This window comes from Habropoda laboriosa, unplaced genomic scaffold, assembly GCF_001263275.1.
Source record: "Habropoda laboriosa isolate 0110345459 unplaced genomic scaffold, ASM126327v1 scaffold318, whole genome shotgun sequence".
NCBI classification, from domain to species: Eukaryota; Metazoa; Arthropoda; class Insecta; order Hymenoptera; family Apidae; genus Habropoda; species Habropoda laboriosa.
The window spans coordinates 131,726-147,334 of NW_017100407.1; the positions used below are offsets into that span (position 1 = coordinate 131,726).

At 30.6% G+C, this 15,609-nt stretch overlaps 5 protein-coding genes across 6 annotated transcripts in view; 2 read left to right on the plus strand and 3 right to left on the minus strand.

Annotated features, from left to right (window-relative positions):
* Window positions 1-4,693: 4,693 nt before the first annotated feature.
* Window positions 4,694-6,315, minus strand: LOC108575452 (zinc finger protein 501). Its single transcript, XM_017938247.1, has 4 exons — window positions 6,102-6,315; window positions 5,903-6,006; window positions 5,493-5,830; window positions 4,694-5,436 (listed from the first exon to the last, which is right to left on the minus strand). Exons 1-4 carry the CDS (start codon window positions 6,294-6,296, stop codon window positions 4,967-4,969), a joined length of 1,107 nt encoding a protein of 368 aa, XP_017793736.1. The 5' UTR covers window positions 6,297-6,315; the 3' UTR covers window positions 4,694-4,966.
* Window positions 6,316-7,761: 1,446 nt separating this feature from the next.
* On the plus strand, window positions 7,762-9,523 carry LOC108575438 (probable protein phosphatase 2C T23F11.1). Its single transcript, XM_017938228.1, has 5 exons — window positions 7,762-7,811; window positions 8,183-8,385; window positions 8,622-8,827; window positions 8,893-9,118; window positions 9,186-9,523. The coding sequence occupies exons 1-5, from the start codon at window positions 7,789-7,791 to the stop codon at window positions 9,521-9,523; spliced, it is 996 nt and encodes a 331-aa protein (XP_017793717.1). The 5' UTR covers window positions 7,762-7,788.
* A 227-nt stretch (window positions 9,524-9,750) lies between these two features.
* Window positions 9,751-12,798, minus strand: LOC108575447 (ADP-ribosylation factor GTPase-activating protein 2). 2 transcript variants are annotated; one of them, XM_017938241.1, is made up of 8 exons: window positions 12,724-12,798; window positions 12,222-12,413; window positions 11,986-12,117; window positions 11,864-11,896; window positions 11,213-11,518; window positions 10,763-11,034; window positions 10,221-10,557; window positions 9,751-10,139 (listed from the first exon to the last, which is right to left on the minus strand). In XM_017938241.1, the coding sequence occupies exons 1-8, from the start codon at window positions 12,796-12,798 to the stop codon at window positions 9,882-9,884; spliced, it is 1,605 nt and encodes a 534-aa protein (XP_017793730.1). In that variant the 3' UTR covers window positions 9,751-9,881. The 2 variants fall into 2 exon arrangements, with proteins under 2 accessions (XP_017793730.1, XP_017793731.1); XM_017938242.1 differs by lacking the exon at window positions 11,864-11,896.
* A 342-nt stretch (window positions 12,799-13,140) lies between these two features.
* Window positions 13,141-14,646, minus strand: LOC108575451. Its single transcript, XM_017938246.1, is given in 8 exon segments — window positions 13,141-13,240; window positions 13,300-13,464; window positions 13,545-13,708; window positions 13,817-14,036; window positions 14,038-14,117; window positions 14,190-14,253; window positions 14,325-14,513; window positions 14,630-14,646. Coding segments are annotated over 7 exon segments (972 nt in total). The 5' UTR covers window positions 14,504-14,513; window positions 14,630-14,646.
* A 620-nt stretch (window positions 14,647-15,266) lies between these two features.
* LOC108575439 (MIT domain-containing protein 1-like) overlaps window positions 15,267-15,609 on the plus strand; it is a 1,420-nt gene continuing 1,077 nt past the window's right edge. Inside the window, exon 1 of the mRNA XM_017938229.1 lies at window positions 15,267-15,270. Within this exon, the coding sequence (XP_017793718.1) occupies window positions 15,267-15,270 (4 nt within the window). The remainder of the gene's footprint in view (window positions 15,271-15,609) is intronic.

The window sequence follows — 15,609 nt, forward strand, 5'->3', positions numbered from 1 at the left end:
TTCTGGAATCGAAATTTTTGCATCCTCGTATAAAATTGTAACGACGATTTAAAAAGGAACACGCGAGAATCTCTGTAAATTATTAATTCGTGGTCGTTCTATTTCTGTAACTGGTGGAATCTCCTCTTTTTAATTTTCTGATTGATTCACGATTTACGAAACAGCCTACGTATAACACGATTAATATCAAGATGATTAAGCTGACGATGACGATGAGGATGACGGCGTGCCAAGCGAGGCGGGAATTGTTCTTTAAAAGCAAACAAAAAAAAAAGTATAATATTACATATATTATGTATAAAATAATATAAACGACGATAATGATATTAAGGTAAATAAGTACGACAAAACGACTGCTCTATACTGCTAAAGTACAAATGTTTCATTTTAATTGTTTTATAAAAAAAACGATATCGATTTGTTAGTGATTAGGTTTAATGCGTGCACGCACGGGCGCGCGATGTACGTGTAATTATATTTATTTGTTAATCTCTCAGCATAATAACGTGGCCCTTCCATCCCACGTGTTACTGAACCGCGTGCGCAAACACATGACACGCTCACGCTCGCTCATTTCGCATTTCACCACACGTAACTTTTTTCAAACAAACATAGCCACTCACTCACTCACATACATACACACATACATACACACACACACACATATCTTTCCTGCCGTACTTATGTGTATGTATAAGTCGCGTGCATATAACATTTGGTCCCAGCAATATACTATATGGGTGCGTATAAGTGCACAGAGGTTATGAAATTCGTCGTTTTCGTCGTAACACGCACAGATTTATGAAGGGTTTCTCCGCTCTTTTTCACGGACAATCACCACGGTGGTGTCTGATGATCGATGCTGAACAGAGAATAGAACTTGCAAACGACAGCAGACAGGAAGGTTTTCTTTTTGTACAGCGTTTCCCAATCATTTTCATTTCTGACTTAATATGATGGTACATGATTGTCTTGATCCTTGGTATTTTTTTGTTTTTTAACATGATTTCTGATCATTGTAATTGTAAGGGGAACATTGTACTGTGTTTCTTAAAAAAAAAAGAAAAAGATGCAAAGCAATTGAATGATATATTATAATATAGACTTTTTTGGAAAGTAAGGAAAACCTTATTATAGGTTAGTGAACTGCCCTTGACTAATAAAAGCTCGCTTTCTCTAAGAATCCTTTTCTACAAAGGAGGAAAACATGTGCAAAATATGTGTACAATTGATAGGTTGGGAAACGTTGACTTGTTTGATCAAGAAACGATAATAATACATATACATTGTTCAAACATAGCTACTTACAAAATTATAATATGATTCAATAACTTTGTTCCTAAAGAAAATAATTTGAGGTACTATTTTTGTCAATGTAAAAAGTGTTTTAATTCATTTATGCTCAAAGCATTGAAGATAATGCAAACTTTTAAAAACTGTCATGTTTTAATTTAAAATATTTCCAGACAGAAGCGTGTAAAATATTTTTCTAATAAAAAAAAATATACTAATTTTAATATGCCTCCACTATGAATAACAGTTCTGAGCAAAGATGAATTAAAATGAATGGAAAAGGACAGAAAATATTCTTTGTACTACAGATTCAATAAATATGTTATTATTGTCGTTGCTTGATTCGATCATACGTTCAATGATGTATCTTCATTTCGTTCACGGATGTTCATTAAACATTATTTTCTGTTTTATGTAATATTTCACTCACGATATCGTACTTAATCAGATCAGTATCGTTTCATCCGATTACCGATTAATTTCCGACATTTCATGATATATCCGATAGAGAATCGATCGACATTTTAATCCTTTACGATGCAATGTTTTCCCTATTTCCCGTCAGGCGGCCTGCATTGGTTTTAACGTACAATTAGTTACACTCTTCTGTTCGAATAAATATTCTGTTACCGTGAAATATTTTTATCGTGTATAAATAATTTTTGAAGAAAATTATATATGATGTTTGATTCGAAATAAAATTAAACATAGCGAAGTGCGAGATATTTAACTTAATTCAACGACTGCGAGGAGTTCCGAACAAGTAGGGAAAACAACAGAGAAAAAAAAACAAAGAAATAATTAACTCGAACGAGAATCACGATTGAATCGATTGCAACGATGGTTCCCAAATTGTTTGATCCAAAGGTAATACAACGGGAAATAATTTCACGCTGATGCATCACGATTTAATGGATGCACGAAAAACAAAAAAAAGAAAAAAACAAAGAAACAAAATATATCTCTGTCATACATATCGTTGCAGTAATCGATCAATATTTTATATTTTTCCTTGTAAGACAAAAGTTTGTCCGCTTTAGCTCTTTGCAAACGCGCGTATTGATCGTATTTTTGTAAACTCTCTAGAAATCGATTTCACCCAAAGTTCACGCTGCCGATGGTCTCATAACGTAAAATTGTTTTGCAACGAATCGCGACAAAAAAAATGAACTAGTTCGCAGAGAGTTAAAAAAAGAAATAAAAATACTCGGACAACGTTTGTCGACGATAGGATGCTTGACCATTTGAGTGCAGAGGATTGCGATCGCACTCCTCGATGCTCCAACGGGAAATGCGAAAACTACGAATACACTTTTTGCATTTCTTCCGTTAGAGAACAGCTGTTGAACGCATGTAAAGCAATGTTGCACGTCCAACAGTTGTCTTCTCATTGACAAAATCGTTCGTGATTCACTGTTATTTGATCAGTATCAGTTAATAAACTTTTTAAATAGTGTTAACAAAATAAAGGCAAACATTTCTTTCTGTCTCGATTCCTTAATTTTACCTGAATTCCCGAATGAACTTTTTGCTATTTAAAACCAAAATTTTGAAGGCGTGCAAAGCTGCTCTGCACTCGAATGGTTCAATTGACGATTAACAATACAACGGGATTTATTATCGTGTAAGATCGTTTTGCAGTAAAAAGCAAGCGAGCCGAGACAATCGGAACAAAATATCACGTAAAAAATTGCCATGATTTGAACTCGAAACTCAAAACGCGTCATTTTAGTAAACGCAGTTAATAGAAGGGTAGCGTAAATAAATTGAAATCTTAAATGTTAGAAATATTCGTAGAGAATTAGGAAACGTCAGATTTCTTAGTCATTGATATCTGTCGCTTTTCTTCTTTTGTATTTTTTTCCGATATTTTATCATGTTAAAATGAAAAATTAAAATGTTAGTCATTTGTCTAATTAAATTAACGTTGTTAGATATTTTTGAAACCGATACCGTTAACGATCGACTTTCTATTCGATTGTATGAATGTACTACTTATTATTCAAAATTATTTTAGAGGTTAGGACTGTTCGAAATGGCTTTTATAGATGGCAGTGAAAAATATGTCGATACAATATGTATTATGAAAGTTACTACTAAATACGATTATTATCACAAGCAATGATTTTTTTCATAAAATTGCATTGATCAATATTCTCTTAAGCTTTTTTTTTCCATCTAATAACATAGGTGAAAATATTTTTTGCGATTATATCCTGTATTTTTCATGTGTGCTTTTAGCAGTACGAAAATATTTCAAATTTTGTTGAACAATACGGGAATTCTTATTAGATATTCATACTATCCGAATGTTGTAACAATGATGTTTGAATAGTACAAACATGCAAAATAATATTTGTTACCTGAACAAGTACCTGAGTTATTCTTTGAATCTTCAGGACAAGTAATAAAAAATAGTAATTTAAAAAAAGTTACTAAGGTACTTAAATATTTTTTAAATAAAAATGTAATTAATTCAAAACATACTAAGTGACCATTTGAGTACCTTGAAACATTACCAGTAAAAATTTATTTTATTCGGATAATATGGGTATCCATTATTCAGAATACTTATTAATATTCTAATAATTCAAATATATGAATTTAATTTTATATTCTTGACAATGCTCTTTTTATTGCTTTTATATTTACAGAAGATTATGTTACATATTCTATTCAACTGGATGTTCTAATCTTAATTTATTAAATAGTTTATGCCAATTATAATAAATTCTTTGAAATATGTAAAAAGCAAGAGACAAGAGAAAAAAAAATTTAGAAAAACATGAATTAAATTTATTTTACGACACAATTTTTACATACATTTTATTACTGATAGATGTAATAAAATACTGCTGTTAAATGTAGAATAAAAACAAGAATTGCTGTAAATGACAAAAATGAGATATAAAAAAATTAAAAAAATTTTAGCAATGATGGACTTCTATTACTTAAATATTAAATAACTGTTCTTTTTGAATGTTTAATGTTTTCAATGATAAATTTGTTTTTATTGAAATGCTGTACTCTTTGGCCAAAAAAAATAGAAATAAAATTTTTTGGCATACGCAGTTTTTTCTATATTCATAAGTAAGGTTTATCTTTATCTTGTTGCTACTAAGTTTTGATACATGTTCTCGCCTTATTTTTATGGGTCAAATAGAATGTTTACATCATATTACAAAATATAAAATTTAAAAACTTTTTCATAACTGTTAAGTATTTCAATCTTTATGAAAAGACATTTACATTTCATTAGTTTAAAACCAGTAAAAGGAAAAGAAATTTTATGATACACAATTATTATAAATTTAAAAATTAAATTACAAAGAGATTACTCTATGACTTTCATATCATATGAACTAGTAAATTATGAATCTGGTTTGTCATTTAAGGGGAGGTTTCGGTCTAGAACTTTGAAAAAATCGAAAACTTTTTTCAGATTTTTCACTTCTTTGAGGTTTAAAGAATATGTAGTTAAAAGGAAATTTCGAAATTCTAAAAATTACCAAAGTTATAGGCTTTTAAGTGTCAGCTGCCGCATCGGTCTTTTACCGCTCGGTTTCAAATTGAACTTGGTGTGTAAGTGTAAAGGTAATATTGCTACGGGATCGAGTCCGTTTATTAACAAGTTTATTCAATTACCAATTAACATTTCTTCTAAAAAAAAATCCTAAGAATAATCATTTTTTAGCTTCCTAGACCTTAATACCATTGCAAATTGTTCTATGAATGGTATATTGTCCTTTCTTTCTAATACCATCTTTTCTATTTTTGCTGGTAAGTTTACCCCAACTAATTTGGTTATCACACTTTTTTTAGGCATCCCAGCATCTTTCCGTTTTCTACGCTGCGACTTTCTTTTTATCTGTTTTATCTTCTTTTCTGACATGTGTAGTTTTTGAATGTGCTCTTCTAATCTTCGTTTTGTTCCAATCTTTATTTTACATATATCACACTCATATTTGTCTTCCAAGTGATAAGTTCGTATATGAGTCGTTAAATTTCTTTTAAAATAATAAACTCGAGGACATTTTTCAAATGGACAAGATATAACAGACCTACTTTCCATATGAACTTCAGAATGCCTTTTTAAATGTTGTTTACTCAAGAATACTTTACCACAAGTTGTGCATTTATAATCTTTATTAAAAAAATTTGTAAAACATTTTTACTTAATCACGTTAATGAATATTTACCATAAACATGCTGTGTTCTTATATGAGCACAAAGAAGTACCCATTTTTCAAAAACTTCATTACATTCTGGCATAGTGCATGGATATCTTTTTCTTCCTTTTTCATGATTTGTTTTATGTCTGTCAAATTTTTTACAGTCTTTGAAGTTTTTGTTACATTGATCACATGTATATGAAATTGAACTATGTATTGCCACATGTGCTTTGAGCTGATATTTTTTTGCAAAAGTTTCATTACATTCTTGGCAAACCAGTTTATTATTATGATCTCCATGTATTGCACTTAAATGACGCTTTAAATTATGTGCATTACTAATATGCAATGAGCACTTTGGACAACTGAAATGGAACCAAAGTAAGGTAATATGTTTGATCATTAAAACAAGTTTCACTAAAAAACCATTTACTTACACATATAATTTCTTTATGCTACTATGAGTTTCCATATGCCGTTTCAAATGACAAGCATTCGTATAGGCTTTGTTACATTGTGGATGATTACATTTGTAACATCTCTAAAAATAAATGCTTAATATCAATTTAAATGAAGTTATTAAAAAAAACCAAAGAAGAATTAAAAAATGGAAAAAATATATGAAATAAACATTACCTCTCCAGTATGATATCTGATATGTCTTGCTAATTTGGATGGTCTACGAAAAGCAGCATCACATCCAGCAAAAGTACATTTATGTGGTTTTACATCTTTCTTAGTTTCAGTAGACACAACAGCGTTTTCTAACGCACCATGATTTTCGCTTTCAGACAAAACACTGTTAGATTCTGAATTTTTATCCTGTCCCATTGTACACTATATTATTTGCTTCAAAATATATTGTACGATGAATTATATTACATGCAAAGGATTTTGAATAATGCACGTTAAGTTGCACTATCCTAACCTATCATAATGTTACATTATTTCTATTATTTGGACTTAAGTTTCTTAATACAATTTCATAAAATATCAATAATACTGCATATATCACAGATTCCACGTATATGCAGCATTTTATTTTGTCAAGAAAATATTAACATTTATCGTTTTGTATGCAGAACAAATTCATAAGAACACGTGACGAAGATCAGCTGTTCGCTGAGCCATTCGGTCACGCCGTCTTTTTTTTATCTGGTTATACTCGATCAACGAACCGTCACGGTGTAATCAGCTGTTGATACGTTTTAGATAGACTACACATTTTTGAATAATTTTTACAACAGAATTGGTAATTGACAGTGTACTCCTGTATGGTTAAATACAAAAATTTGTGGCATAAAGTTACAGTGTTATAAAAATTTTATGATATACATATATACAGCGTGTTAACTGGAAACGATGGAATACCTCACGAGAGGTTGAAGTTATCAGAAAAGTGTTGTTACAAAAGTTGTTTGGTATCAAGGGGGACATTGCGTAATATAAATAATTTTTCTGTAGGTATAATGGTGGGAGAGATATCAAAGTCAAGTTAATTTTTTTAAATCAACCCTGTAGTTTTGTATTCATAGTATGGTAGTGTTTGTTGAGACGAATACAATGACCTATCACATGATATCATTGTAAGAGTGAAAACTAAAATCCATTTACATACAGTTTGTTACAATATTGACACTTCCTTCACAGTAGGAAGAACATTTCGTCAAAAATGGAAGAATTGATTTGGTATAAATGGATAATGCAGTCTCGTGAAAAGGACCTTTAAGGTAGAGACATAAGGGGCGATAAGAAGCCAGTGCACAGCCTGATTGACGCGGCATAGCGGCAAGCAGATACAGCCACGTAAGTATGCTAGCGGCTTGCGTTCATCTAACTCTGGATCTAATTTATGACCTTCTCTGCATGAAATTATATCATGTGATAGGTCATTGTATTCGTCTCAACAAACAATACCATACTATGAATCAAAGATACAGGGTTCTATTTAAAAAATTTGACTTTGATATCTCACCCATCGCTACACCTACAGAAAAATTATTTATATTACGCAATGCCCCCCTTGATACCAAACAATTTTTGTAAGAACATTTTTTTTTTATAACTTCAACTCTTCATGAGATATTCCATCGTTTCCAATTAAACGAAACACCCTGTATAACTCGCAAAAATTTCTATGAAACGCATAGTACATAAGACAGTTAGATTTGCTTTTGTTCGTTTGACAGCATATGAAGGTGAGATCGGATGCCAAATTAAGACCGCGTAAATAGATCAAGAGCTAATGATAGATTCTAATATATATAAGCGCAAACATTATTTTTAAAGGATATTTCTGTAATCTTGAATTGTAGAAGATGCGATGCGTATAAAATTCTGCAAGAGGTTAGATCATCTTCGATGTTTGACGTTAGATTTTAGTTTTGTTATAAAGAATTTGTGTCAAAATTCTAGATTAATACAAGAATTACAAATTTTATAGTAATGATAAAAGCAAATTTTACATAAAAATAATCTAGTGTTAATAAATTCGATAAGTAAATCGTCAATTAAGAGCAGAATGTAGTAAAATAATTTGACAAAAAAGCAGTCAATTATAAATGACGTAAATAAATCAATAATTAAGATTTCAAGAGAAATGTAACTAATAAGATATTACTTTGAAAACATTTTAAGTTCATCTTTTGTTACTAAAAAGCTGTATCATCTAAATATATTATTCTAAATGACTAATAATATGTTATAAATTGTGTTAGAATCTTTAGAAAAATAATGGGTCAAACACTTGGTGAGCCTGTGACAGCTAAGAAGTCAGCATGTTGCAGAAATTCAAACTATCGTGTTGGAAGTTCTTGTATGCAAGGTTGGCGTGTTAAAATGGAAGACTGCCATGTACATATACTTTCGTTACCTGATGATCCTGGTACTGCATTTTTTGCAGTATATGATGGCCATGGAGGTGAGAATATGAAATAAAAGTAAATAAAATTAAATATCAGAATTGGAAAATTCCACCATTATTCAAACTTTATATAAAGATATAATGTATTGTATTAATATAATGCAAACTGAAAAAAATATACTTCAAAAGAAAGTTTCAGGTCCTATTATAACTGCTATAAATAAGAAGTTATAGTAAATAAGTCTAACTGTAATTACTTCTGTGCTCAAAGAAGTGATAGATAATATTGATAGGTGCAGCAATGGCACAACATGCTGGAAAACACCTTCATGAGTATATAACTAGAAGAAGTGAGTATAAAAATGGTCGCATTATTGAAGCTATAGAACAAGGTTTCCTGGAACTAGATAAGGCAATGCAAAATGATGCAGCACTTAAAGATGAACAAGCAGGAACTACTGTCATAGCTCTTCTTATTAAGGACAATGTTGTATATATTGTAAGTCTTTTTTAACTTACTATTCTTTTTGTTATTTCTATTATTGTTTTATAAGATTTTTATAGGCAAATGCAGGTGATAGTAGGGCAGTAGCAAGTATCAATGGTGATGCTGTTCCCCTTAGTCGTGATCATAAACCTATCTTAAAGGGCGAACGTGAAAGAATTGAAGCTGCTGGTGGTTGGGTTGAATTTAACAGAGTCAATGGTCAGCTAGCATTATCTCGCGCCCTTGGTGATTTTATATTTAAACGAAATGACCGCAAATCAGCACAGGAACAAATCGTAACTGGTAATATTAAAAATAAGTAGAAAATCGATTAGTGAAAAATAATATTTTATCAATATTATATTTATAGCTTTTCCCGAAATTCAAGAAGGTCAATTAACAGAAGATTGGGAATTTGTTGTTTTGGCCTGTGATGGCATTTGGGATGTAATGACAAATAACGAGGTAGTGAATTTTGTCAGAACACGTTTAGTTCAGCCGAAATTTGGGACAGGACAAGAACAAGACACAATGGATCCCGAAGAAATTTGTGAACAGCTTATGAAACACTGCCTTGCACCAGATGCTTTAATGGGTACTGGTTGTGACAATATGACAGTTGTCCTCGTATGTTTTCTTCATGGAAAACCATATTCTCATTTAATTTCTCGCTGCAAGGAATCTATTAGACCAAATCCTTATATTTAAATTACTAATATTTTACGTCACCATTTTTTAAATTGTTTATATTTAATTTTACATCATAATGAAACAATCATATTTTACTTTTATGCCCCTCCCGTCGAAGGTTATAAAATTTGTTAAGCTTTTTTTATGAATGCTCGTTGTTTAAAATTTTATAAACACAAACTTCTGAAAAAAAAAATTCATTTTGTATCAAGATAGCATTTCCCTTTATCATTATTGTCGTCGTATTTTGTAACTTTAAAAAGCAAATTACGAATAAGCTGAATTACAAGTTTTTATTTACAATTTCGAACAATGGACAGGAAGTGTCCAGATATAAGTTTAGTAACAATTTTAGTAAAATGCAATAAGTTTTCATTCAAAGTCCATAGCGGTCTTGTAGAGAGGAAACAGCCGCATTGGCGATAGAACTTATTCTGCCTGCGACCTTATTTACTCCTTGACGTACACTTTCTCTAACATCATCTAAATCAACAACTCCAGCACTTCCACCACTAAGACGCATTGACAAAGAAGACGTGGGAGATGTTGCGGTAGAACTTCCTGTGCCAAAGTAGTCAGCTGATGAAATACTAGATGAACCTTCAAAACGTCGAAGATTGCTTTTACGTTCCCACTGTAATTGACATATGAAAATTTTATTTTAAATAAAAAAATAAATCATAAAAAAAATATCAATATTGTAATATCAACTCACTGAATCATCATCTTTACTGTCCTGAAAATACTGATCTGAACTAATAGCCTTGGCACTACCAAATTTCTTTTGTGCTTCTCCTTCTGCTGTCGTTTTGCTGTCATTTTTAGCATTAATTGGTCTGCTCAGAGGAGCTACTCGTTTTGGTTGTTCTGGCTCTGCGGTAACAACAACTTCTTCTGGGGTAAATAAGGCCGCATAAAATTCGTCTAAATTAATAAAAAGACCTCGTTCGATATCGAGATCTCTTTGCGTTGGTGCAGAAGCAGTGATAGTCTTTGATGATGTTTCCTGTGCTATTGTCCGCATATCACCAAGCGCAGAGTGACTCGCACCACTGTAAATTATACACTTTATAACATACTGTATTAAGTTTTTATAACAGTATTCATTTTTTGTGAAATATTACATAAAATTGTAATTCAGTGTTTAAAAATGCATACATAAAATTGTGTACATATATGTACATACAAATGCAAAAAGTATGTATGTGTATACAAATTTAGTAAATGCATCTATAAAAACAAAAGTACGAACATTACCTTCGCGTATTAAATCCCATACCAAGACGCTCTGCTTGCGTTGCTTTGGAAGGATCTAATTGTTTCGTTCTTTGTTCTATCTTTTTAGCTTGTTCAGTTAAATTCTGTTCGTATCGATATGCGAGACGAGTAGCAATTTCTTCCTGTTCTTCCTTTGTATTTTCTTGATCTTTCTCCTGTGAATCTTTTCTAGCTTCAGCTACGCTTTTTTCTAATTCATCAAAGTTTGTTTTAACCCTCTGAGCACCTAAACCTCCAGCTTTTTTCCCTAACTGTTAGAAAAATATAAAAATCGACAGCACTCTTTTAAACGAAACTATGTAGGTATTTTAATATTGTATTAGTATTGCAATAGCAAAGATGCTTCAATTTACAAAAACTTTACACAATGGAATATTAAACTGCATAAATGTAAGTGACGAATAAATAAATAATCATTTGTATACTTACACCAGTTCGTTTATTCTGAATTTTTCTGCCACCTATAGTAGGTTTCCTCTCGGATATCAAATGTGAGGTATGATCAGATAACTTAACAGTAGGTCCCAAAAAATTACCAGCATTTTCTAAAGAATCTTTTTGATTATTTTTTTCCTCATTGTCATTATTTGATACAGAATTACTAGCAGAAACTAAATTTCCTTCAGCATGTGTTAAAGATTCATTATGATGTGCTTCAACATTTTCATGTTCTTTAAAGAAATCAATATCACCTTGTTCTTCAGATGCTGATGTTGGACCTTCACCTACATGTAACTACAAAATAATATAACTTTAAGAAAAGTTAATTGCTTTAAAACTATTTTCAAACAATCTTTTTTAAGATACTATATACTTTATGTAAGATACACACACTTGTTGGGTGAGTTAGTTACATAATAAAAATAGCCCGAAGTAATTCATGGATACAATGAGTGAAACAAAATGTACAGTAATAAATAAATTTCTAAAATAATAGTGCATATTTTTACAATTATCAACAACAAATAGTGTATAAATAATCACATATCAATCTTTACAAAGCTATCTTTTAAAATAAAGAGTTAAGCAAATGTTAGTTATCTCATGATATGTTTTTGTGAAAGTAGTTTTACAGCTCACCATTGTCTTATTTTTTGTTGAAGGAAGTAAAACCTATAATTATCATATTTGTAATTATAAAATGTTTAACTAAAGTGTATGTTCTGTAAAGTAAGTGTAAATATAGACACTGCAAATTTTACCTTTGTTCCATAACGTCGCATTGCTTCAGCAGATGCTTGTGCGAGTCTTTCTCTGTACTGCCTAGCAGCACGTGAGTTATATTTTTGATGAGCATCAGTTGACGTGCAATTATATTTTGCAAAATACTTTCTCTAATAAACATAATGAAAATTTGTTTAAAATAACTAGTTTGAAAATAATGACTTGTTGTGATAACAGTTAATAATTATAATTTTTTTCAAATAAAAACACTGACAGCATTTGCATTTCCTCCTAATTGCATGTTTCTTAATTGCAACCAAGTCCAGTTTGTATCAAGTTGAGTGGATCGAACAAATGTCAAATGTACACCAAATCCTCGATGAACTGCGGAACAGTCGATGCATAAGAAGACACCATAAGTCACACTGGACCATGCTGGATTTTTTGCATTGCAATCGAAACATGTCTAAAAAAAAAATCGTTATATGTTGTAATAATACTGATTAATTACCGAAGTATAAAGTATAAATTGTGTTCATTATTTTGAAGCTTATTTTGGCACGAGAATTAACAATTTTCGTCAATATTCTTGAAATGCAAATTGACATAAACTATTCTATAATATGCGTCACCACGAAACGAAGGTTTCTACGAAAATTACAGGTTGGAAATGAAAATATGACGTGTTTGAAATTATTGTCAGGTATAATGTTGTGCATTCTTATACAGTTCGGTATTCAACATTGTATAATGAAGTAATAAATAGAGAAGCAAACCTTATTTGCCGGAATAGCTCGTAATCTTTTAAAAATTTCTTCAATATCACTTTTACTAGGTGCTGGATCTGCCATTTTTGACGTGTTGTCAACGGCCTCGCAAAGTACTCTGGGACGCGTGGCGGCGGTCGGTATGTTATATATAGAGGTCACTAGTTTGTGATTTGAATTCTAATTTACTACAAAACGTATAATTACTATTTGACCTATGTTCAAATAAACATTGAGTGTATATAATATAAAATAAATTGAACAACATGATTTTTAAAGTTTTATACATTATTAGATTTTCTTATTATTTTTTAATAAACTTATATACAATTTTAGAAACATTAGTAATATTAAGAATTTGTTATAAATTTTTCTTTACAAGAAATAAAAGTAAGAAAAATTAGAATTGTACCATTATCAAATGTATCAAGATTTTTTTTTATCACTGGATGTGTCAGGTCGTTGTCCGGTACTCGGCGAATCACTTACATTTACTTCTTCTTCTTCTACTTCCAAGTTGTTTAATCTACAACCATTAATATCACGATGTTATGTATAAAAATAATATTGATAAGAGTAACTTACTCATCCTGTTCAAGACTATACAACATTTGGAAGCCAGCATCGAGACTAGGAGGAAAACCCATTTCAGGATCTAACAACTGAAGAGTTGGCACTTCTCGGTAGACATTACCGAATTCATCGAGTTCTTCGAATTGTAATTTATTCGCCGCTTCATCTAAAACCATCCTATAAATTGAACAAATATTAACAGAGAGAAAACACTTCTTCTTTTAAAACATTACAGCTATTTCAGTGCGGTTAAATACTTAGAACTATAAGCATTAAGTTCAAGTTGCCTCTGTTTCTCCATCATTGCTTCAACCTTCTTTTTCATGTTTCCTTCAAATTTCAATATGTATTCCTGATAGTAGTCATGAAGAGCAGCTACACCACCAACACCTGTTTCCAACAAAACCCTTTCTACTATATCCTATAAGAATAAGATATATACACGCTTTTTTACAAATTTCCATTTTTGTGAACAGTAAAATGATACGTATAGTCAAATGAAAATAAATGATAATAAATTTGATCTTACAGGAAAACCATGATCTTTCTGTTCATATGCTACTTTCATTAAGAGCGTCATTCTCCTCAGAAAATGATCGGCAATATCCGTAAGTGTTTCTATAGCTATATCTGAAGACTTTTCAAATCCAATATGAGCTAAAAGAATAATAACTGCATGCCTTAGTATACAACGTGCTGTTTCTGGTGTGAGATAGTGTATTGTAGAAGAGTCTTTAAATATACTTCTAAAAAGAATTTTGTGTTTTTTTCCCTTCTTGCAAATCTTGTGCTTCAATTGTTGTCATATTTCCCAATACCATTCCATCCTCCTGAAAATTAATGCAAATTTTAACAAAAAAACTATAAATTTTATTTTCCTACTAATCATTTTATATTATTACCATCATTCGTAATTGTTGATGAAGATTAATAGTATTTAACACATGAAGGTTTCCCATTGGTAATCTGAAAATTTACAAAATTTACAAAATGTCCAAGAAACATTTTTTAATTTTTTTAGTTATAAATAACATTACTGTATATACTCAGGTTGCCTGTCCATTTGAAAATCACAATCAATGTTGCTTGATTCTTCCATAACTTGTCTCCAAACATTCTCTATGGTATCTGGAGTTATCACTTCTTGTTTCACAGTTTCTCTTGCTGGTAATTCTCCCCATAAAGAGCCAGTTCCAGTATTTTTAGCAGACTTCATGATGAAAACTCTATGAATTTATAATGTGTTATCACATTTAAAGAATAAAACTAAATTAGTGATATAATGACAGATATCTTTCTATATTAAATAAACAATTTTTAGTTAAAATATTAAAATATTAACCTTAGTAAAGAATTAAAGGTTTCATACCTATTGCAATCTTATCTAATAACATTAATGATACAATCTTTCATTGAAGGTACTTTTTTATGTTGCCTTTTTCAACATTTATGTGAAAGCTTTGTTGTTTTAATTATGATTTACTAAAACTGTAGAAATTTTACTTATTTACATGTTCTTTTCTCTCTACTTAACATTAGAATTGTGTAACACATGGAAGTACGATAAAACAGGTATGTTTTTTCTATCAAAAAACCCGCGCACGCACACATATACGGCTCACGTGTCACGATGCAGTTTAGAGAACGTCATTGCATTTTAGTGAAAAATCTGTAATCAAACAATTGTGCATTGCAATAAGAATCTTAGGTTTGCCTTTCGCGATTATGTATTGTTTAAAAATGATGTTATCTACTGAAGAATCTTACGCGAACACAGCTAAATTTTAATTAGTCTGACATCTCGTTACATTTACTGTAACTTGACATGACTACTTGTTAGGTTAGAATCATATTACACTTGAGCGCCATAATTTTATTCTGTTGCATCAACGCGCAAGTACTAAATAGTTGAAACGACTTTCGATATGTTCGATAATCGATAAGGTTTTAAGTGTTGATAATGGACAAGTAAATAGATTATGAGTTTGACATTAAGTGTTTACAATTTATTAACTGAATATTAAAAGTAAGTATAAAACTCATATTATTTATTCGTTATCTATTTACTTATTATGATATACGTATGTCAATTATTATCAACAATCTGTGATTACATCATTCATATTAAAGTACTTTAGTTTGATGGTGAAGTTAAAAAGATTGCCAGTCACTCTAAAAAATTACGACCTATTGAATATTGCTTGTTGTTTGACATCACTTGCGCATGCACTTCACACGACACGTGTTCAATTATATTTTCTCAACATTCAAGCACGCGATGAAAAATTATTCAAATTTTCAAAATTTTTGGTATAATTTATT

Bases quoted from the DNA above. Each gene is read 5' to 3' on its own strand.
- LOC108575452 (XM_017938247.1), bottom strand. From the start codon at position 6,296: ATGGGACAGGATAAAAATTCAGAATCTAACAGTGTTTTGTCTGAAAGC. The intron at 5,831-5,902 runs GTAAGTAAATGG...GTTCCATTTCAG, and splicing joins AGCATAAAGAAATTATATGT to TTGTCCAAAGTGCTCATTGC. The intron at 5,437-5,492 runs GTAAATATTCAT...TTTTTAATAAAG, and splicing joins AAGAACACAGCATGTTTATG to ATTATAAATGCACAACTTGT.
- LOC108575438 (XM_017938228.1), top strand. From the start codon at position 7,789: ATGCGTATAAAATTCTGCAAGAG. The intron at 7,812-8,182 runs GTTAGATCATCT...AAATTGTGTTAG, and splicing joins CGTATAAAATTCTGCAAGAG to AATCTTTAGAAAAATAATGG. The intron at 8,828-8,892 runs GTAAGTCTTTTT...AGATTTTTATAG, and splicing joins AGGACAATGTTGTATATATT to GCAAATGCAGGTGATAGTAG.
- LOC108575447 (XM_017938241.1), bottom strand. From the start codon at position 12,798: ATGGCAGATCCAGCACCTAGTAAAAGTGATATTGAAGAAATTTTTAAA. The intron at 11,897-11,985 runs GTAAAATTTGCA...TGATAATTATAG, and splicing joins TGCGACGTTATGGAACAAAG to GTTTTACTTCCTTCAACAAA. The intron at 10,140-10,220 runs GTGAGTTGATAT...TGTCAATTACAG, and splicing joins ACAGTAAAGATGATGATTCA to TGGGAACGTAAAAGCAATCT.